Here is a 22,466-nt window from a genome sequence, read left to right on the forward strand (position 1 = left end):
AGCTTGATCCTTGGAAAGAGAATATTATGAACTTAATATCAGGTACACCCATCACATTAAATCTGATTAAAAATATGATTAGAAGTTAAAAAGTATAGCAGCACATCTCTAAGGAAATCTCTAATTCAAGAGTGAAGGTTATTAAGTAGTTTGCAAAATATATGACATTATTAATAGCCAATTTGTAATGGTTACAAAGAAAATGTGTTAAAACTTTTAAATTTGTACAAACTGAGCTCAGGAACTTACAATGACAGGAATGTAGTTGTGGACAATATCAGGAACTTCGGAGAGATTTTTTGTTGTTTCATTGGAAAAAAAAGAATAGAAGTAAAAAAGGTTCTTGGCTGCTCTGTGAAGGAAATGCAGAAAAATAAAAGCAATGATTCTTCCACCTGACCGTGGCAAATCTGGGGTGAGCATATTACCACTGCCCTGTAGTCGGCCAGGAAAGGTAGCCTTCATAACAATATGGGTTTAGAGACACAAACTTTAAAAGGGAAAATGAAAACACTACTTGGAAGAAGTAAAAGAAATGAGGTACAGACAGCCACCTTGTGAGAAGGTAGTGGGTCCCAACCCTGATAACTGAGGCCCTTGTTCCTTTTTGCTTTTATTAAGAGGCACAAAAGCCCTTTCCCTTGAACCTGTGTCAGCCATTAAGATCTCAACACAGTTACTGCTGCCTACCTGTGAATTCCTACATAAGCTTCTTTAGGTTTTTTTTTTTTTTTTTTTCCTTTTTTTACTGTTCCTTTCATAGATCCACAATTTAATGTTTGGTTAAAAGTAACTTAAGATACAAAGTTAACAATTAAGAAATGGGCTAATGCAATAATATAGTGACCCTAGAGTGGAAAATATTTATATATGTATACATATATGAAGCAAAAAATGTTACTGCTTACAGTTAAAAGTCTTTTTGTATCCCACACATTTTATTACCAGAAAGTAATAAAATGGATCAAGTGTGGGCCTCGGTTTCAGCCATCATTTTAAAATTCTTGCTTGGCTACGGTTATCTTCATAATTTAGGTATTATTATGACATGATATGGTATGAAGCTTGTCTGAGGGAGTTGAGCTGTTTACTTTACTTTCATGTTTACCCTTTTTCAGAAATTTGTTATCATTTATGTGTAACGTCTTCATCTGCACAACAATGAATTTCTCTTGGTGGACATATACTAATTTAGTTGTATGAAAATGAGGAGACTGAGAGACTGTAAAAATCTTAGCAATCAAGCCTGCCACCTCATTCCCACCAGAAGCCAGTATCCATTTCAACTTTTACTGAGCTGACCTTGTCCCATAATGTTTTCTCTCATCTGAGGATTGGTTCTTCCACAGAACCTTCCTCAAGGAAACTTCTGAGCAAACTTGGGACTCACTTTCCGGGGAGCGTACTGAGACCTTTTAGAAACCCAGAGCAGATCTGAAAAGCCAGGAGTAAAACCCTTAATTGCAAGTATTAGTACTGCTAGGTGAAACTAGCAGAAGAGAAGAGAAACAGGTCCAAGAGCCAATCATCCTAAAGGCGCGACCTGGCTGAACTAACCAATCAGGTGGGCCAAGGGAGGAGGGCTCTTCCTCTGCCCTCAGGTAGAAGTGCTCAATGTGAGCTCAGTGCTGAGAGCCCCCAGCTTCCTACACCTGTTGTTCTGTGATTTCTTCTTACTGCAGGTTGCAAAGAATCCTCGGAGACCCTGAAGCCACGCAATGGTAACTTTATGGGATGGGAACTGGGAATGAGATGGAATTGTGTGAGTTGTGGTAGTGGCCATACCCAGCTATGGCAATCTACAGCTTCTCTACTCAGCTCTGGACTCTGAGGTCATCGTAAGTGTTTGGTCCTGCCTTATCATCTTCCCCGCTTTCCCTTTGCTCAGACAGAGACAACTTCTGGGACACCGGTATACCATTCAAACTGACACTGTAAGCACAGAATGCCTTCTTGAGCAGCCCCAGGCACACCGGGATCTCCATTGCTTTGAGGAGTGCAGTGGTTTGGGGGCAAACTTGGGTTCCATCCTCAAAATGACAAAAAAAAAAATTATTTGAATGACTTAGTGAGAACTTTAGTCACAATGATATTACTGCATAAACAGAACTAATCTCACGACATGGATAAATGAGGTCCAGAACCAAATAAAAGAAATGAGAAGCGCTCCTTGATTGCCGAGATGTGTCTCTAGTGGATAGGCAGGCCACGTGTTACTCATGGCTCTGTGGATTTAAAACAACTCCCTCTTTCTTTTCTTTTGGATACAGTTTTTATCTGTGTAGCCCAGCATGGCCTTGAACTCTTGGCCATCCTCCTCAGCCTGCAGTGTGCTGGGAGTGCAGTCTTGATGATACAGGAAAATAAAAACTCCCAACCTGAATGATGTCCAGGACAAGTTTGTGTTCTGTAAAATGGAAGAATGAATTTTAGGAACAATGGAGGTTAAGAGCAGAATATATTTATTGAGGGAAAGAAAGCTTCTGCCCAAGAGAGGGACAGAAGGGGGCGCAAGTGGCTTGCCAAGGACTCTGTCTTTTCTAGGGACTTTTATAGAGCAAAACCATGAGGTGAGGTGAGTCTAAGATAGGGGGAAAATGGGGAATTACACGGTGGGCTTTTCCTGTAAGGGATTGGGTTAGTGACTCTTCAAGGTGATTGCTACCTATTTAGCATATCAATCCCTGATGTTTACACCTAGGGAAGTATGTGGGTGCATTTGTTCAATCGTTTTGTCTTCAGGTCTGGCCCATAGGTACCTCATCCTGTCTTTTATGTTAGCACTTTGGAGGGTCTGACCCCGTCTGGCTGCCTATAATATTTCTATCTAACTCAGCTGCCTATAACACTGAGACACCACAGCCACTGAAACAAGCACTTTGAACCTAGGCAATCAAACACATCTCGTCGGGCTGGGGAGTTAGCTCGGCCGCACAGCACCTGCCTGGCAAACGCGAGGTCCTGAGTTTGATTCCCAGTACCAGAAAAAACAAACAAACAAGCACATCTCCTCAGTGGCTATTTGTCCTTTCAATTTCTGGAAAATTAGGAGCTTAGAACTTCACAGCTACAACTCACACTGATAGACAGGTCTCAGCATTTTTCACAGAGGGGATAATTCAGTACTGGTTCAAAGTCCTAGGTCTTTGTCTATTCTCATTTTAATTCTTACCAAAACCACTAATTTCCCAACTCTACCTCAGGCTCTTTCCCCAGCTAGGTGCCTTTATACTTGGAGTATTGATAAGAGGCATTACTTAGAGATTAGAATGCTGAGAAATATGCAGGGGATGATGAAATACTAGCTCATGAGGGGAAACTGTTCCTGCTGAGAACAACTTTGTAAAGGTGCTGCCTTTCAATCCCACACTAAGAAACATGGTAAACTGCAAGATTTACAGGGCTGTATAGATGAGATAAATATTTGAGTGGAAAGGGAAATGGATGTCATCACTAAAGTAATTGCTGTAGAATTTGGCTTTGTCTAGACCTGGAGTGGAAAATTTAAACACTGATGGAGATGGACTTTGTATGGAGCAACTAATGAAATGTGCGTGTACTCTGTAATTAAGATCTGCATGCATATGAAAGAAAAGGAACAAAAGGGATTTTTAAATAAGAAGAGGCAGAGGGATTAAAGAAGAAATGGGAGAGCAGGGGAATTTGGAGAGTGGCCCAATCAGCAACCAGAACAGTAGAAGTGAGCATGATTTCCCATGATAATATGAAAGGATTGTCTGCTTGCTTGGTCTGAGTGTATGGAAAATGTCCCTGGCCTATAGAAATTGTTATAGGCAGCTCAGTTAGATAGAAATATTACAGGAGGTCAGACAGGGCCAGACCCTCCAAAGAGCCAACATGAAAGACAAGATACCTTGAAAATGAGGTGTATTTGCTATGGGCCAGACCTCATGACAAAAGACTAAACAAATACCTCCCTAGGTGTGAATATCAGGGATTGATAGTCTAAATAGGTAGCAATCACCTCCAAAAAGCCAGGAAGTGTCACTAGCCCAGCCCCCTACAGGAAAAGCCTTTGTTCTGTATTCATGGCTGCTTGTTACTTGGCTGGCTTCCCCATTTGATCCCAGTTTACTCAATTTTACCTGAACAGTTCTACTTGTAATCTTATTGGCTGACCCTAGTTTTGTCCCATCTCATGCCCACCTTGTAATTACCCATTTTCCCCCTATCTTTTTGTTTTATTTTGTTTTGTTTTTTTTCCAGTACTGGGAACCGAACTCATGACCTTGCGCTTGCCAGGCAGGCACTGTGCCGCTGAGCTAAATCCCCACCCCCTCCCCCTACCTTTGACCCGCCTTACCTTATGGTTTTGCTCTATGAAGTCCCTGGGAATGGCAAGGTCATTGGCAACCCACTCGGGCCCCCTTCTGTCACTCTTTTGGACAAAAGGTCTCTTTCCTTCAATAAATATATTCTGCTCTTAACCTCCATTGTTCCTACAATTCATTCCTTGATTTCAGAAAACACGAACTCATCTCAGATATCATTCAGGTTGGGAATTTCTATTTTCCTGTATCAAAACGAGGGAAACTTGGTACTTCTGTGCCTACAGATCAGCTCATGTAATCATTTTTAGGTAAGACAGGAGATTAGAGCCCTAGTATTGGAGGTATGAAATTATGTTGGACATCACAGCTGAAGTAGAAGAGGAAAGAGTTTCTGTTGGACACCAGAGATTTCAAGGCATAGATGATGTTTCTTACTGTTCAAGGACTGAACTCAGAAGTTTGGCTCTTACTTGCTTCTGCCCAAATTTGAAATAAAATTATTTATGTTTACATTTTGAGACCAGGTCTTACTAAGTTTCCCAAGGTGGTGAGAACTTGTGATCCTGTTGCCACCTCCTCACTATGGTGATGACAAACGTGCGCTACCTTGTTCGTTATAAAGTTGTGCTGCTTTGTTTGGGGAGGGTGGCCTGCATCTCCTTCTGCATTTCAGGCTTGGCTTGAACCAACCATGTAGCCCCAGGTTGTTCTTCAGTTCTCCAAGAATCTCTTCAAGCCCGCACTGGAGTGCTAAGATTTCAGGCACGCACCACCATGCCTTGGTAAATGTTCTGGTTGTTAAGTCACCAAGTTTTACCAGGTGTTCAGTGTTTGGGTAAAGTAAACATAACAGAGAAATGGCAGTGCGCAACGTTAATGCCAGCTACCTGGGAGACTTAGGAATATTAAATCTCCAAGGCCACCCTTGACTGAGCGAGTCTGTTTTTCAATGTGAAGTGAATATTGCTTTTTAAATTTCCATTCTAAACTAACTTGCATAAATTCCATGAGGCCCTTCGTTAAGTCTCTAAATATCAAGAGAAAAATTTTATCGTTTAATTTAATTTTACATTTAATTTTAAAATTTACTCATTGTTCACACTAGTGGTACATGGCTGAATACAAAACCTTCCTTGCTCATGTTGGGGCATAGCAGGAATGAGTCTGTGGTCTCTCAGAAACAGGACGCCATAGGTGAACAACCAGGGATGCACAGTGTACTGCATTCAGTAATGTACATGTTACATTTATTGTTCTCTTATAAATTTTGCTTTCTGTTACATAAATTGACTGACATATAGATTGAGATCATTGTTGAGCAGGTTTAAAGAATCTAATATTTAGCAGTGATGTTTGTATAATCGGGATTGTTTTTGTGAAATTTCAAACCACTTTGCCTTCAGTTACCTTTAGGTTCGTCAGGTCATTTTTCCTTTTCTAACTCAAATATCATTTATTCCTTCCAGTCTTCACATAGTTCCCTGTACAACATAAGCCTGACCTAATTGTTTCCAGTTTGAAACGCTGGATTGGCCTGTTTCTCCCGAGCAAAAGAAGTAGAGCAGTATAATACTGTTTGGAAGCCTTACTCTGGGTTTTGTTTTCTCATTTCCTAGATTTTCTTTTTATTATTATTGTAATGAGGTACCCCACTCTGATCATAATATTTGACATATATCACTCAGACAAGGGGATAGAATGGAAATTTTCAATTGACAGAACCCAGGCTGAGTAGGTAACCTTATGGTTAGGGTTACAGTTAGCCATAGCAAGTATTTCTGCGGTAGACATTTAAATATCCTCATAGGCCCTGTAACACAGCTTTGGATTAATAATGTCATTTCAGTGATGTGATTCAGCCTCACAAGTATTCAAACTTAAGCACCTTCAGAAAGGGAGAGGAGCTTCTAAGTTTCTTACAATTTATTATAGAACTGAATATATACATTAGCTGTGTGTGTGTACAGAAATCATTTAAAAAGATAAATAGGGCATGCAAATCACTAGGGATAGAGCACCTGGGAGCCAGTACTCAAGCACGATTGGAAGGGAAGCAAGGACAATTCACATTGGACATTTTCTGATAAATTTTGCCAATTAAAAATAAGATTTTGCCATATTTGATTTATCAGGATAAAAATTAATTTATTAAAATTCTTAAATTTATTGAACATTTATTGCTTTAAATCCATGACTCTGATGAAGTACTCTTGAGTATAAGAAGCTCCAGGATATTAGAAAGCTTGTGTCCCATAACTGGTTTATAGAACATGGCAAAAGATCTACTTTGTATGTGGATGTCAACAACCCAAATGCTCTACATGGTAGAATTATTGAAAAAGAAGTCTCTTTTATTTCTATGGATGAGCAAGGCTCTTTTCCAACGCCTTTGGATAAAAAATAGGTTTTTCATGCTCTCAGAATCAAATCTTCAACTTTCCAATTGGAGATTGGATTTGATGGCCATGCACCTAATGTCGTCTTATATGTCTCACTTCCTTGGCACATGAAGACAGATTCAGGCCTGTCTTTATTTACAACCTATCTTTCTTCAAACCAAGGAATGTGACAGTAGAAATGTAAACATCAGGTGCCTTGAGGTGAGAACATGACTTTTGAGAAACTAAGATGGCAACAGAGAGAAACTCTCAACCTGTAAGGAGGAAAGAGCAGGTTATAGACAATTTACCATGTTAAGTCCCTGCCTCACCACAGGGAAGAGATGAAGGGTGAGGCTGCATGCAGGTATCGTTGTGGCCCTTCTGCAATAATTAGCTTTCATCGGGCTGGATTCTCCTGTGATCCTGGGTAAAATAATGCGACATTGTTGGATATTCTGTCCCAGTGTTAGGAAAATGCCAGACATTTCATTACACTAAAGTTTGTATATGAGGTCTGAAACGAATGAGTTGTGTCCTGCACACTGGGCTTCAGTGTCATGGTGGTAAATTCTAAAACTGACAAACACTCCCCCACAACTCCAAAGGCATTATAGCATGTTTGAAAATCATATAAATTTTTTAAAAAAATTTTACCTTGAGTATAATTAAAATGAGTGTTAGGTCCCTTGCCAAGCATGCATAAACTTCTGTCTCACATCCAGAGCCAGGCAATAAATGAATAAACTGATGAGTACAGTAGCTTTTATAGCTTATAATGCTAAAAGTTTGATAATATGTTCCCTTATTTAAATAAGGGAACATATTTAAATAAGGGAAGATGAAATAATACTGTAAAGGACGACTTCCAGAGGGGCCACCTTTTAAACACAAACTTTTGATCTCCTTGAAGTAAGAAATTCACACACATGAGATTTCTCAATGAGCAGAGAGAGAAGCAGCTTTGCTCACCTAATTTCTCTAATTCAATGATAGTTAATGGATATTGTTGAAAAAAGCACATGCTGAATGAGGTAGGACTTGGACTGTGCCTTTCGCACCTCTTTCATGTGTGGTTTTAACATGTGTGACGTTGTGTCACTGTGACTTGCATATGGAGCAATGCTTAAAATTTCCAATCTACTTTTTTATACCTGATACAAATTTACATGGCATATTTCTGCATTTTAATCTAGGGTATTGTCTGTTGTACAGTGTCTTATTGATTCTATCAGTTTCATATTGGTAGTTTAATATTTCAGCACATACCCTGTAGTTATCTGCAAGAGACCATTTTATGTGTTCCAGCTTATTTCCTCCTAATTTCTTTGTTTCTTGTGTCATGTCTGCATCCAGTGATATAATTTAGGATTTTTGTGATCTAGGTTTTATTGTACTGGATAACATTAATTATTCAACAATGTCTCTAACTTTTTAATAGTTTCTTCTCTATGATCATTTATAATCTGCTCAAACACAGAGCAATGGAATATTCTATTTTCTGTGGAATGATTTTCATTTTTATGTTGCTGTTGTTTTCTCTAATTTCTTACTGGGAACTCACCTACCATAAGCTCAGGTGTGTTAGGACCACAATTAGCCTTAGTCTGAGACTTCCCGAAGAACATGATAGAGTGCCGTGATGCACTCAGCTCATGGCCCCCACTGATGAGCTTCTCTCATTTATTTATTTATTTATTTGTTTGTTTATTTATTTATAAACAAGGAATCAAACTCAGGACCTCGTGCTCAGCAAGCAGGCTATGTGCTGCTGAGGTTTATCCCTGGCCCTGAGCTTCCCTTTTATAGAGAGTCCTTGCTGGTGCTTGCCCTGGCCCAGGAAGATCATATTTGTAATCCCATCAAAAAGTATTGCAATTCTAGTGAGTTAATCACAATTTGCCATTTTAGTGCAACCCATGGCAAGAATAAATACAATAAGGTTTATTTGTAGTTAAGGGGAACCAAAGGGTCCTAAGTCTAGCCATGGTGAGGGCTATCTGGAAGAAAGACCTTGACTCGGGGCAAAACATGGAATTTATTAATGTGTGAAGAAAGGAATGGCTTAAGGATGAGTGACTGGAAAGGGAGGAAGTAGGTGTGTGCTGTGAGGTGGGCTAGGTAGGAGGCCCAAAATCCCCTCTGCAATATGCAGAGAGAAAGATATGCAGAAGCAGTAATCTGCGTAACACAATTGAGATAGTATCTAATATTTTGGGGTCAATACCTCAGCTCTGATGTATAATCTTCCAAGCCCTGAGAAGTCATAGCCTCTTATCTCCAGGCTTGATCCCAGCCCACAGTATGGAGCACTGGCTCTTTATCCTGCCTCATCACGCCTCACACAAGGGCAAGAAGGGGGGATCAGGAAACACTACCTGTCAACATATCAGCACCTCAGCTGGATGGATATGCATTGCTTAAAGAGAGTTTAAGGGATAGGGGGAAGGGATAAGGAAAGTCCTAGCAAGCTCTGTTCGTATCAATACATGGATCGCTTCTCGGCCTTTTGGCTAAGATCAAGCGTATCAATACATGGAAATAGGGTCGGGTTCAGCCCAAATGGAGATAATTGTTCCTTCTTCAATAAGAGTCACTCCGGTGGTCCTCCACACCCTCTGCCCTATTTTGTCTAATTTTCTGAAATTGCTATCTTTGTTCTTTTCCATAATGTACATTCATTGCCTTTAATATGTTTTCAAGCACCCATTTTGCTTTCCTGAAATAATTAAAATGTACCTTCACTGTCATATATTGTGAAATCCTTAATAATTAATTACGTGGTTCATTTGTAACGTGTCATTTAAAAATTGATAATTTGATGTACCATTCTTTTTTTTTTTTTTTTTGGTTTTTCTCTGGTACCCGGAACCGAACTCACGACCTTGCGCTTGCCAGGCAGGCACTTTTGCCGCTGAGCTAAATCCCCAGCCCCTGATGTACCATTCTTAAGATTATTTGAAATATATTTCTACTTTCATTTCTAATTTTATTCCAGTATATGTGAGAGCTTCCTTTGCATGATTTCCACTCCACTTACTGTTAAATTTTTTGCTGTTGCTCTGAACATGGGCTACATCATCCTCCCAAGTGCTTTGCTAACAGGCATGTAACATCTCACTGGGCTGAACATTTTGTTTGGATATAGTGATTAGTTACTTTGGAGTGCCTTGATTTTCATTTTATTCATATACTCCCCATACTGTCCTCCTTACACCATCCTAGAATTATATTCAAGTGCAAGGAGACAATTTAGTGTTCATGATCTATAACTTTATATGCTATTCTGTCCATACTTTCATTGTCTACAAACTGGTCAAATAAACCTGTGTGTACATGAATTTTTAAATTATTCACAACACTTATTTATCATTTAATTATCTGCTTTCTATGAAACCAAATTCAAGAATCTAAATGTTGTCTAAGTACAAAGAAAGATGGACTCAATGCTATAAATATGTGAAAAAAGATATAAATGATGCTATATCAGAGCCATTCATTAAATGTGTCTCTCCTGCGGTGTATCAAAAGAGATTTGTAGGTTCCCCCTTTGAGGTCTGCTTTAAAGACAGAGCAGAAGTACAACTGAGGGACCTTGCAAGACAAGCAGCGCTTCCATACTTTGGTTGCCTTGTCAATGTGTTGCAGTCTAGCATCAGAGTAACTGTGTGAATATATTCGCATGTATGTGGGTTTGATGACCAAGACATGTGGTATGAGAGGAGCAGAAATGTATCAGCGTGTGTGTCTGAATTTTTTTATGGCCCCAGGAATGGAACCCAGGACCTTGCACTTGCCAGGCAGGTACTTGTGCCACTGAGTTATATCCCTGGCCTGTGTCTCTGAATTTTAAAAAATATGTCATTTTTTAAGAAGCAGTGACCTTTGAGGATGTAGCTCTGAACTTCAGCATGGCTGAGTGGGCTTTGCTGACTCCATCCCAGAAGAAGCTCTACAGAGATGTGATGTGGGAGACATTTATGAATATTAATGCTATAGGTAAGCATGTTATCATTTTCTTACAGAAACAGAAAGCATTAATTTTTGCTCACTGATGTAGTTCAATAAACTGGAATGTTATAACTTTTTTTTGTCTTTTTGAGACAGGGTCTCGCTATTCAATTCAGGCTGGTCTTGAGCTCACTTTTTTAGTCCAGACTGGTCTCAAATTCGCAATGATTCTCTTGCCTCAGCCTCTGGAGTGGTGGGATTACAGGCATAAGCCACCATGTCTGGCTAACATTTTGTAGTATATTTCAGACCTGGTTACTGTGTACCATGTTTATAACAGGAATCTATGAATTTCATATAATATTATTTTGACTTTGTATATTAATATCTGCAATACAGGAAAAACATGGGATAAGCAGCAGTTTGGAGAAGAGGACAAAAATTGTTCAAGAATTTCAAGGTAATTTTAAATTTCTAGAAAAGGGGAGTATTCTTCCAGAGTCAGTGTGTGACTAGAAATACTACAAGAAATTAATGTAAAGAAATGAGACCATGTTCCTACTTAACCACAGAGAAATAGGCAGAGAAGCATTTGGTTAGAATTTGTATTATCTGTCAGTCCACAGAAAAATATTGGAATGTAAGAAACTGAGGTATTGTTTATACTATACAACAAATAAAAATACTTGCTACATCAGTATGAAAAGTTCTTTCATGATCAACATCATAGAATTATATGAGAGTGGAAATAATTATTGTATTTGGCATATAGGAAATGAGTAATTTTTGAATTTTGACAGAAATTTATCTTCAAAATGTCCATTTATGCATATATATGAATATGAGACATTCATGATCTAGAAAATTTGTCACAAGGAAGCATATTCAAAATGCAAGTGAGTGTTAGTGTTGTCATACTAAGTAATTTGAAATTATTCTCCAGATTATTGAGATGTTCATGTTTAAAAATCTTCAAGTCACCCTCACACATTGTTGGTGGTATATAAAATGAAAAAATTATAATAATCAATATACGGAGGTTTTATAATTAAAAAGTTGTTTCCATTAGATCTAGGTATACCTTCATGGATATAATCTTTTTTTTTTTTTTTTTTTTTTTTGCTTTTTGGGCCAGGGTCTGGCCAGCATGGCCTGGAACTTATTCTGTAGCCCAGGCTAGCTTTGAACTCAGAGCAGTCCTCCTCCTCAGCCTCCAGAGTGTTGAGATTATAGTTTTGTATCACATGCTCCATGATTCTGTTGATATATTCTGAAATTATTTTTAAAAATCTTTAAGTTTTAGTGATCCATACTGTGCTTTGTTCAAAGAACCACCTTAGTGGGTATTCACAGTATCTCAGGTGTGGAAGCAATTCATGATAGCAAACCTCTGCATAGATCCTGGATGCATATCAGTGGATGCCTGGATAGAAAAAATGAGATTTTATCTCAGTATAGTGGTACATTCTTGTAATCACAGCCCTCTTGGAAGCTGAGTCTGCAGGATAAAAACATCCATTCAACCTGAGCAAGTTAATGGGCAAAAAGGATCTCTCCAGATAAGAAATAGTAAATCTGCAAATGGAATTCTGTGTTAAGATCTGTGTTTAACTCTCCTCCCTGAAAAATATGCTATGTAGAGAATAATGATATCTTCTGTCAAAAACCAAAAATAGTTTGGACTTCTTCCCATAATGATAAGTGAAATAAGTCAGACAGAAAAAGGGAAATATCACAGGCTTTCTCTTAAATAGGAAACTAAAGTGTATTTAAGGTGTAAGAGTAAGGAGACATAATAGGAAACAAATTCTAACTTTTCAGAAATGGGAAAGATGATCAGGTTAGATAGAGAAGGGGAAGAGTGATGGGGAGAAGAGCTCAAAAAGGACAATATTTGATACACATATGCAGCCATCACCTAAAATAATACTAGATATTACATATTGGAATAACACACCAATTTAAAATTCTCAAACAAATACCAGCACTTTTAAGACAGGCATGGTGGTTCACATGTATAGTCTTAGCATTGGGGTGCTGAGCCAGGAAGATGAGTTTGAGGCCAGTCTGGGCTACAAAGTGAGTTCAAAACCAGCCTGAACTGCATAGTGAGACCTTGTCTCAAAAAGTGCAAGAAAAAAACAAAAAACAAAAACAAAAATCATCACTTTTACAATGAATAGTACTTTATGAGGTATACACCAGGGCAATAAGTCAGTTAATCATTAAAATTTCTTAGGAGGCATCAAACCCAACTTGTCCTTGTAAATGACAATTTTTGATATACAGACTTTTTATTAGGATGAATATCTTTCTTCTTTTACCCTTACAGATATGGTTCAGACAATCGTTTGAGATTTGAAGAGAAGTTATATAAATGTAATGAACATAGAAAAACCTGCAGTGATTTCCAGTCCTTTCAGGAGCATGAAATGAGAAAGTCTGGAGAGAAACCACACCAATATGAGCAATATGGCGAGGCCAACTCTGATCTTACTGAACAAACTCTCCCTTGGGAGAAAACCTTCTTAGGTAAGAAAAGTGTGAAAGCCTGAACAACACCCACTGGTGTTCAAATCCATAAAAGAAAGCAGAGTTTGGGGAGTCCATATGTATACAAACACTGTGAGACTAGTTTTATTTCTTTACATCCTATTCAAAATTTTGAAAGAAGGCAGATAAAAAAAAACCCACATAACTAAGAAAGGTGTAAAAACACTAGCTCTTTGTAACTGGTTTCCAAAACATAAACAAATTCACACTGAGGAGACACCCTATGTATGTGAGGAATGTGGAATAAGATTTGTTTGTAAGTCCACATTTCAGAGACAAAGAACATTCCACATGGGGGAGAAAAAATATTTAGGTAAGCAGTGTGGGAAAGCATTCAGCAGGCACAGTGTCTCTTAAAATCATGAAAGAACTCAGACTGGGGAGTAAGATAATATATGCAACCAATGGGGGAATTTGTTCAGCCACAGCAGTAGCTTTCATGTAAATGAAAGAATCAACATGCATGAGAAACCCTATGTATGTAAGAAAGAGTTCTCATGGGGGAGAAACTTTATGCATGTAAGCACTGTGAGAAAGCATTCAGTGCACAGAATTACTGTAAAATTCATGAAAGAATTCACACTGGGGAGAAACCTTATACACGTAAACAATGTGGGAAAACATTCAGTTGAAATTGTAACCTTCTAGGACAGGAAAGAATTCATACTGGGGAGAAATTATTGTTTGTAAGCAATGTGGGAAAGCACCCAGTGCACACTTGCACTGTCAAAGTCATGAAAGATTTCACTCTGAGGAGTAACCCTATCTATGTGAGAAATATGGGAAAGGATTTGCTCATAAATCCAAATTTTGTAGACATAAAAGATCCCACACTAGGGAGAAATCCTATATATTTGGCAAGGTGGGAAATCTTTCATTGAACAGACTAACTGTCATGTGTATGAAAAAATTCACACTGGTGTGAAACCCTAAATATATAAGCAATGTAGGAAAACATTTGCGGGTAAATCCACATTTCGTAGACAGATCTATTACTGGGGAGAGACCACATGTATGTAAACAACAAATTATTCAGCACACACAAGCACTGTCAAAGACATAAAAGACGGGGCTGGGGGTTTAGCTCAGCGGCAAAAGCGCCTGCCTGGCAAGCGCAAGGTCGTGAGTTCGGTTCCCGGTACCAGAGAAAAACCAAAAAAAAAAAAGACATAAAAGACTTCACAATGGGGAGAAATCCTTTGTGTGTGAACATTATGGGAAAGCATACAGTAGGCAGAAATATTTTGAAATACATGAAAGAAGTCACACTTAGGAGAAATTCTATGTGCATCAGTAATGTGAAAAATCCTCAGCCTACAGTGTACTTGTCAATCACATGAAGGATTTTACTGGGAAGAAACCCTGTACATTTAAAGAATGTTGGAAAACATCCAGTACACAAAGTGCCATCAAATACATGAAAGAAGGCATACTCAGGCAAACTACATGTATGTAGGCAGTGTGGGAAAAGATTGGATGCGAACTCTTCATTTTGCAGACTTAAAAGAGCACACACTGTAAAGTAACTCTTAAGAAGTGTGTGAACAAATTTAGCTGACAATATAAATACTTGAACAAGGTCCCACTGGGTAAAAAGCCTATGTAAACAATGTGGGAAAGCATTTGGCATATGTAGGTATTGTCAACTACATCAAACAAGTCACACTGGAGATAAACTATAAATGTATGCCCAGTTTGAAAAGCCTTTGAAAAGTACTCATGCAATGGAGACCTGTAGAAATAAAAAGAAAGAATCTGGAAACAAACCCTTGCAACTGGAAAACCTAAAAAAAAAAAAAAAAAATGCAAAGGTAAACAAAAAACTACTGAAAAGCATTAAGTGTGTATGTGAGAAATGACTTTGGTGACATTATACCAAGGACTTTTGAATATCAGAAAAACCCAACAAATAATGTTTTATGAGTGAAAATCTTAACACATACCAGACCAGTGAAAAAATGTAGATAAGAAAGATAAACTTGGTTACAGACCAAACACTAGTTATCCTTAGGGAAATGCAATTTAAACCAATTAAAAAGAAATGACAACTGGGCATAGTGGTGCATGCCTGTAATCCCACCACTCTGAAGGCTGAGGTAGGAGGATACTTGCACGTTGAAAACCAGCCTGGGCTACAAAGTGAGCTCAAGCCAAGACTGAGCTGCATAGCGAGACCTTATGTCAAAAAGACAAAAAGCAAACAAAAAAAAGATTACATGAAAGTAGACAGAAAACTATTGGAAAAGAAGGAGATGAAAACAAGGGCAAAACGGAGGTAATGGGGGTAAAATTGACAATCTACTGTATGTGTGTACAAAGGTGTCAAAATGAAAGTTACTGATTCGTTCAACATTAAGCACTAATAATTAATTTGAAAGGAATAACAATTCACAGCTGTTAAAATGGACTAAAAGAAAGATGTCATGAAATCCCAAGTGTCCTTAAGAATGACAACATTTATAGTCATATTTATTGGTTATAGAAATGCAAATAATGTAAGCATTGAGGAAGACCCCTGGCAGTTCTTGTATATTAAAAATGAGGTTTAGCATAGAGTTCAGCATTTGAGTGTCTAGACCAAGATACAATACTCAGAGTATTATGGAACTGAAATCTTAATGTCCATAGGAAAAAATCAACACGTATATTTTTAGAAGCTTTAATCATATCATCAAACCCTGGAATTAAGCAAGATGTTGTATTGGAAGTGAATGGATAATGAAAGCCTGCAAGTAATAGAATAACAGATTGTCCCACTATAAAAAGTTATGATCGATTAAAGCAGAAAATAAAATTGATACTAAATTTAATTTGAGAAGTATAGAAATTCAGTGTAGGATGATATGTGTTCACTGGTTTGTGGGTGTGGTTATGCTAGTGTACATGTGTGTTAATACTTTTCAGGTTCATAAATGGACAGTTTAGGTGTTATACCTAAGAAGTTGTCACAGAAAAAGACACAAGAAAATAGACAATGATAGCCGGATGTAATCCCAGAACTCGGGAGGCTGAGGCAGGAAGATAATTGTGAGTTCGAGACCAGTCTGTGCTACAAAGTGAGCTCAATGCCACCCTGAACTGCATGGCAAGACTTGGTCTCAAAAAGACAAAAAGAAAAAAGAAAATAGACAATGACAGAAAATAAATGATGAAACTAACCAGGCATGGTGGTGCACGCCTGTAATACCAGCACTCAGGAGGCTGAGGCAGGAGGATCGTTGCGAGTTCGAGACCAGCCTGGGCTACAAAGTGAGCTCAAGGCCAGCCTGAATTGCATAGAGAGACCCTGTCTCAAAAAGACAAAAAAGAAAAGGTGAAACTGAGACTTGTTAACAGCCATCCACACAAACACTAACTGTTTTCTTTTAACAGAGAGCAGAATGTGTCAAAGTCAGACATGTTCACATTACAAGGGGAGGGATCAGCAGACCTCACCAGATGTGCCCCCCGAGTCCAGAAGCTTCATGAGAAGCCATTTTTCTTTTTCCACAGTGTAGAAAAGCAACAGGCCAGACAGTGTGGAAAACATTCACAGAACATCAGCACCCAGTTTCTTTTTTTTAAATTTAAGTTTATTAGTATAATTTAGTTATACAAAATGACCACATTTTTTTTTGTTGTTGTTGGTTTTTCTCCGGTACCGGGAACCGAACTCACGACCTTGCGCTTGCCAGGCAGGCGCTTTACCGCTGAGCTAAATCCCCAACCCCTAAAATGACCACATTGAGTATAGGGAATGTGTATCTGTTCATGACATATGTTGATTCCTCTTTTTCCCTCTTCTCAAACCCCCATCAGTCCCCATTCACAAAGCTCAGTTTTCTTTTTTTTTTTTTTTTGGTACCAGGAATCAAACTAATGACCTCAGGCTTGCCAGGCAAGCACTTATGCCACTGAGCTACATCCCCAGCCCCTTCAGTTTTCATTTTATCCTTGATTTCTCATTTTTTCTGTTCCCTTCCTTAACTTTCCCTGCTCCCTCCCTGTTTCGCTTTTCCTTTTGAACAGTTTCTGCCCATTTCACAATATCTATGGTACATCTGTGCTCTTGTTGACACTTTCAGTTTCTCACACCAAAGAAACAATGCGATATTAACACATGCTTGTCTGATTTATTTCACTTATGACTATCATCTCAAGGCCCATACATTTCAGCTTTGATTTTCTATGGAATATGGAACTGTTTCTGATGCTTTCACAATTTTACATGTTTGTAAAGCAAGAAAATTTGATATAAAAATGCAACTTTGTATAAATGAAAAATAAAATAAAGGGACAGATAAATAGCAGCGCATTATCCCACAGTGTGATATCATATTCTGTTGAATGCAATCACTGTTACCCGTATTGCCCGAATTTGTTACATAGCTGAAGGCCATGCAAATAGTGCCTCCCTCTGCTCATGAAAACCACCCCTGCCCTGACCCTGCCGCTCTCAGAGGAGCCAGTCCTGAACGCCTAGGTTTTCCAACTAACTGATTAGGACTGAACACAACAACGCACCATGGAGTTTGGGCTGAACTGGGTTTTCCTTGTGGTTGTTATAAATGTAATTTATGAAAACATATGATATTGAGTGTGTGAATCAGCGTGAGTAGAATAAGCCATGGATATATGTGGCGCTTTCCTCAGCAGGATAGCTCTGTGCAGGTATCCAGGCTGAGGGACAGCGGGCAGGGTCACAGCTCAACATGGTGCAGCCTAGGGGGTCTGTGAACCTCCTGTGCAGCCTCAGAATTCACCTTTACTAGCTGCAGCACGGACAGGGCCTGCCAGGCTCCAGGGAAGGGGCTAGGCTGACTCCTACGTAATGAGACTGATGGTAGCAGAATCGAGGCAGATTCCGTGAAAAGTTGAGTCACCATCACCAGAGACAATGCCAAAAACATCCTGTACCTGCTAGTGAACAGCTTGAGAACTGACACGGCTGTGCATTACTGTGCAGGGGACACAATCAAAGGATACCAGGAAGAGGCGGCACATGAGTAACAGGGCTAGCAGGGGGCGATAAGGGTCTAGTGAGCGTCTAGCAGAGAATAAGCTCAGGTGCAGAGAAGGAAGCTGAGCTCTTCCTGTCAGCCTCTGGCTTTTCCCCTGTCTTAGCATCATATGACTTGAAGAGATCCTGCAATACATCAGCAGCAGATTCCTTATGAAATAACCAAGTTCTAAGGGAAGATGTTTGTTTATGGCCTTAATTATATAATTATTGACTTCTACACATGCATTTTTACTAGAAAGGTAAAAGTACTTGCATATGTTTCAAAGAAACCTATAAATTTGAAGATTTTAGCAGCACAAATAATCCTATTGTGTTATTTAGAAATTAGTGCTTTATGAAATATAATGGTGGGGCTGGGAATTTAGCTCAATGGCAAAGCGCCTGCCAGGCAAGCACAAGGTCGTGAGTTTGATTCCTGGTACCAGAAGAAAAACAAAAAAACAAAATATAATGATGATATTTCCTCCTCTCTGTATCTCTATTTCTGGGTCCCTGTCTCCTTTTCTTTCTCTGTTTCTGATCTCTCCCTCTCTCTCCCTCTGCTGTCATTTTAGGTATAGTTAAAAGAATAGATAGCATTTATATAAGATAATGTGCTATATTTTAATAATATTTTCCTTTTCTTAACAGATTTTTCAACTGTTTGTTCTTGGCAATTGTTTTTGTTTTATTGGCATTAATTCTGTATTCATGTTTCACCTTCTTCAGGTGGCCTTGATAGTGACAGTCTACAGGAATGTGGGACTCATTCATCTGCAAGCCACCTGCTTTTCCTGAGGCATCACCAGCAGGTATCTGGGCCAGATAAGTTTCTTTTTCCACCGATGGAGGATGAGTCTCTAGCCGGCCCCCGTAACGCAGGCAGTAAGAAATCTAGCCTGGAATCTAAAGGCCTTGCCATTGCCCATCAACTCTTTTTGAGTTCTCGCATTGAAGGGACTGTAGTACCATGAAGAAAGGCCTTGAGAACACTGGGCTAGAGGCAGGAGAGCTCAGAGCCTAAGCAGCACTAGGGGGATACACAAAGGTGACATTTTCCTCTGTCTCATGTCCCAGCTCAGGGACAACTGTCCCGAGGAAATGGGCACAGAGAGAATATCAGCCAGGTTAGAACTCTCTGCAGTGTCCACTTCATTATGAGGGAGGTACTGACAGGCAAAAAAGGGCCTCTGCTGGATCCCAATACCCCAGTCCTGGTGGTTACCTCAGAATATGAGGGACTAGGTGATAAAGAGGGGATATAGCAGGTTGGAGCGGGACATTGTGTCATCTGAGCTGGATGTAGGTCCTGTCAGATGTCTCATGGGTGAGTTCTGACCTTTGTGAAAGCAGAGCAGCAGCAGAGTGTCTCCAGGCAGTAAGCACTGCCTGTTTTTCTACATTTTTGCATAACATTTTCAATTATCAGCATGCACTGTCTCCTACTTGTTATTCTTTTTTTTTTTTTTTTTTTGGTTTTTCTCCGGTACCGGGAACCGAACTCATGACCTTGCGCTTGACAGGCAGGCGCTTCTGCCGCTGAGCTAAATCCCCAGCCCCTTCCTACTTGTTATTCTTAAGGAATTTCTAGAGTTGGAATGACTTGGGCACACAGTTTCTGGAGGTCGTGCTTACAGCAGCCTTTTAATTCAGAGCAACACATTCATCTTCAGAGACCAGTCCAAGAGTCAGTTCTGCTGCAGCTGCACTGTGGGACTCAAGGGACCCTCTATACATTACTGAGTGAGAGACACAGGGAGAGAAATCAGTGTGCACTGAGAAAAAATCAAGGATAAGGAGACAGAATGGAGCCGAGCTTTAGGGACACTGAGGGGCTAAGCTGCACCATGATGCAGGTCAGGAACTGTGTAGAGAAGGAATGGGGAGGGGACTCCTGGTAGGTTTGTAGAATTGCTACCCATATGCACACACACACACACATACACATACATATGCATGGAGTCCTTGGATACTTCTTGGATGTCGTCCCCTCATCTCTCAGTCTACTTTGCTATCAGTGTGAGCTGAGCTCTGTGCTCTGTCTCACATTCCCACCATGGTCTGAGATTCAGAATGTATGGGCCAAAATCAATATCCACAAAATATTCCAATTTCTGTATCTGAATTTTTCAGATACTTTGTCATAGTGACAAAACCCTCAGTAACATGAACGTAGGACAGAAATCTGTTTACCGTCTCTTCTTGTAAGTATAAAACATTGAGGAATCCAAACCTCATTAGTAACAGAATTTAATGAATATGGAGACCAAATAAGTGCCTGTGCCCCATGGAGGGCGTCACATATTACATTAATTTTATCCCCTACTTATTGCAGACTGATCAGGCCAGCAACCTCCTGAACACGTGGACTGCAAAGGCTTACATAAAAGCATTCAGTGGTTTGAACTTTGGGCTCTGGGAGCATCAAAACCCTCTCACAGAATTTGAGATTCTGGGGGCTAAGACGAAGATGTTCTCTGCGTGGCCCATATTTATTTAGTTATCAAATCAAGGCAGGGAATAATGAAGAAAGGTGGGACTCGCCAGGGCCGATCAAAGTCTTTGGAAGTGCACTCGAGGGCTTCTCGAAGTAAGACATTATGTTAAACTAGGAGAACTATTTTATCTCCAGGACGGTGTCCACCCAAGAGTGAATGCCTGCATCTACAGTCTTAAAATTGAAATCTTGCTCAGAGCCACCACATAGTGCTGTCCATCAGTCACAGGGACCGTACGCCAGTTAGTCTTCAGGGATTTCATGTGGGACCTGCTACAGCCAGGCTTCAAAGCTTTTGTCAGCAGTAAATCAGGTGCTCAGACAAGTCAGAAGCTTGATCCTTGGAAAGAGAATTTCTTTAACTTGATGTCAGATACACTTATACAGTGAAAACTGATTAGAAGTCTGATTAGAAATTAAGAATTCTAGCAGCATGTTTCTAAGGAAATCTCTAATTGATGAGTCAAAGTTATTAGGTAGTTTGCAAAATATAGGACATTATTAATAGGCAACCTGTGATTGTTACAGAGAACGTGTGTCGAAACCGGTAATTCTGTACAAACTGAGCTCAGGGACTCAATAATAAGGAATGAGTTGTGGAAAGAAAGCAGAAACTTGGGAGACATTGGTTTTATTTTGCTGGAAAAAAAAAGAGAAAAAAAAAGATTTTTGGCTGTTCCATGAGTGGAATGCAAAAAAAGAAAAACAATGATAATTTGACCTGACTATGTCACACGCGGGTCTGCAATTCCTACAGAAGCCCTGTAGCCAATGAGGAAAAATAACAATTTATAGTGATAATGGCTTAGAGATACCAAGTTTAAATGGGAAAATGAAAACTCTTTATTTGGAAGAAATAAAAGAAACATGGGACAGACAGCTACCTTGTGAGAAGGTACTGGGCCCAGACCAAGACACCTGAGGGCCTATGTTCATGGCTAGTTTCATTAAGAGACAAAAGCCCTTTCCTTGGAAATTGTGCCAAGCCCTAAGATTCCCAGCCCAGGTCCCATTGCCTACCTGCAAATTACTAGTGAGCTTCATTAGATTTTCTTTCTTCCTGTCAATGTCTTACATATAAAACTTATGGGTTGTTTAAAAGCAACCTTATGTACACAGTCAAGTCAACAATTTAGAAGTGAGCTAATGCAGTAATATGATGACCCTAGAGTGGAAAAAGAAAAAAAAAAAAAAAATATATATATATATATAAATGGTTTTGCTTCCAGCCTAAAGTCTTTTTGAGTCCCACACTTGTTTCCTGGAAGTGACCAAGCGGTTACATGTGGGGCTCTGTTTCAGCAATCACTGTGAACCTCGTACCTGGCTACAGTGATCTTCATAACTTAGATATTGTATGACAGTGTATACAGTATGAAGCTTGTCTGAGGGAGTGGCACTGTTTGCTTTTCTGTCATCTTCACTCTTTCACAGAAATTTTTTACCATTTATGTGTAGCTTCTTCATTTCCACAATAATGTATTTCTCTTGGTGGAAATATATGGAATGAAAATGAGTAGACTGAGAGACTGTGTGAATATCTTAGCAATAAAGCCTACTGCCAACATTCCCAGCAATAGTCCTCACCCATTCTGATTTGTCCTGGGCTGACCTGGCCTCATAATGTTGTTTGTATTTGAGGGATTGATTCTTCCATAGGACATTCCCCCAGGCAGCTTCTGAGCATACACATGACTCACCTTCCAGGGAGGGTGCATGGAGTCCTTTATGAAACCCAGGGCAGCTCTGAAAAGTCAGAAGTAAAGCCCTTAAATGCAAGAGTTACTCCTATGTGGTGAGACTGACATCATAGG

The 22,466-nt window shown here is 39.4% G+C and overlaps 1 protein-coding gene across 1 annotated transcript in view; it reads left to right on the plus strand.

Annotated features, from left to right (window-relative positions):
- The first annotated feature begins 10,547 nt into the window (after positions 1 to 10,547).
- Positions 10,548 to 22,466, plus strand: part of LOC102025521 (zinc finger protein 709-like) — a 33,347-nt gene continuing 21,428 nt past the window's right edge. Inside the window, exons 1-4 of the mRNA XM_013509368.1 lie at positions 10,548 to 10,669; positions 11,021 to 11,081; positions 12,954 to 13,153; positions 18,885 to 18,967. Of these exons, the coding sequence (XP_013364822.1) occupies positions 10,582 to 10,669; positions 11,021 to 11,081; positions 12,954 to 13,153; positions 18,885 to 18,967 (432 nt within the window). The 5' untranslated portion in view covers positions 10,548 to 10,581. The remainder of the gene's footprint in view (positions 10,670 to 11,020; positions 11,082 to 12,953; positions 13,154 to 18,884; positions 18,968 to 22,466) is intronic.

This window comes from Chinchilla lanigera, unplaced genomic scaffold, assembly GCF_000276665.1.
Source record: "Chinchilla lanigera isolate Chin_1 unplaced genomic scaffold, ChiLan1.0 scaffold00168, whole genome shotgun sequence".
Lineage (NCBI taxonomy): Eukaryota > Metazoa > Chordata > Mammalia > Rodentia > Chinchillidae > Chinchilla > Chinchilla lanigera.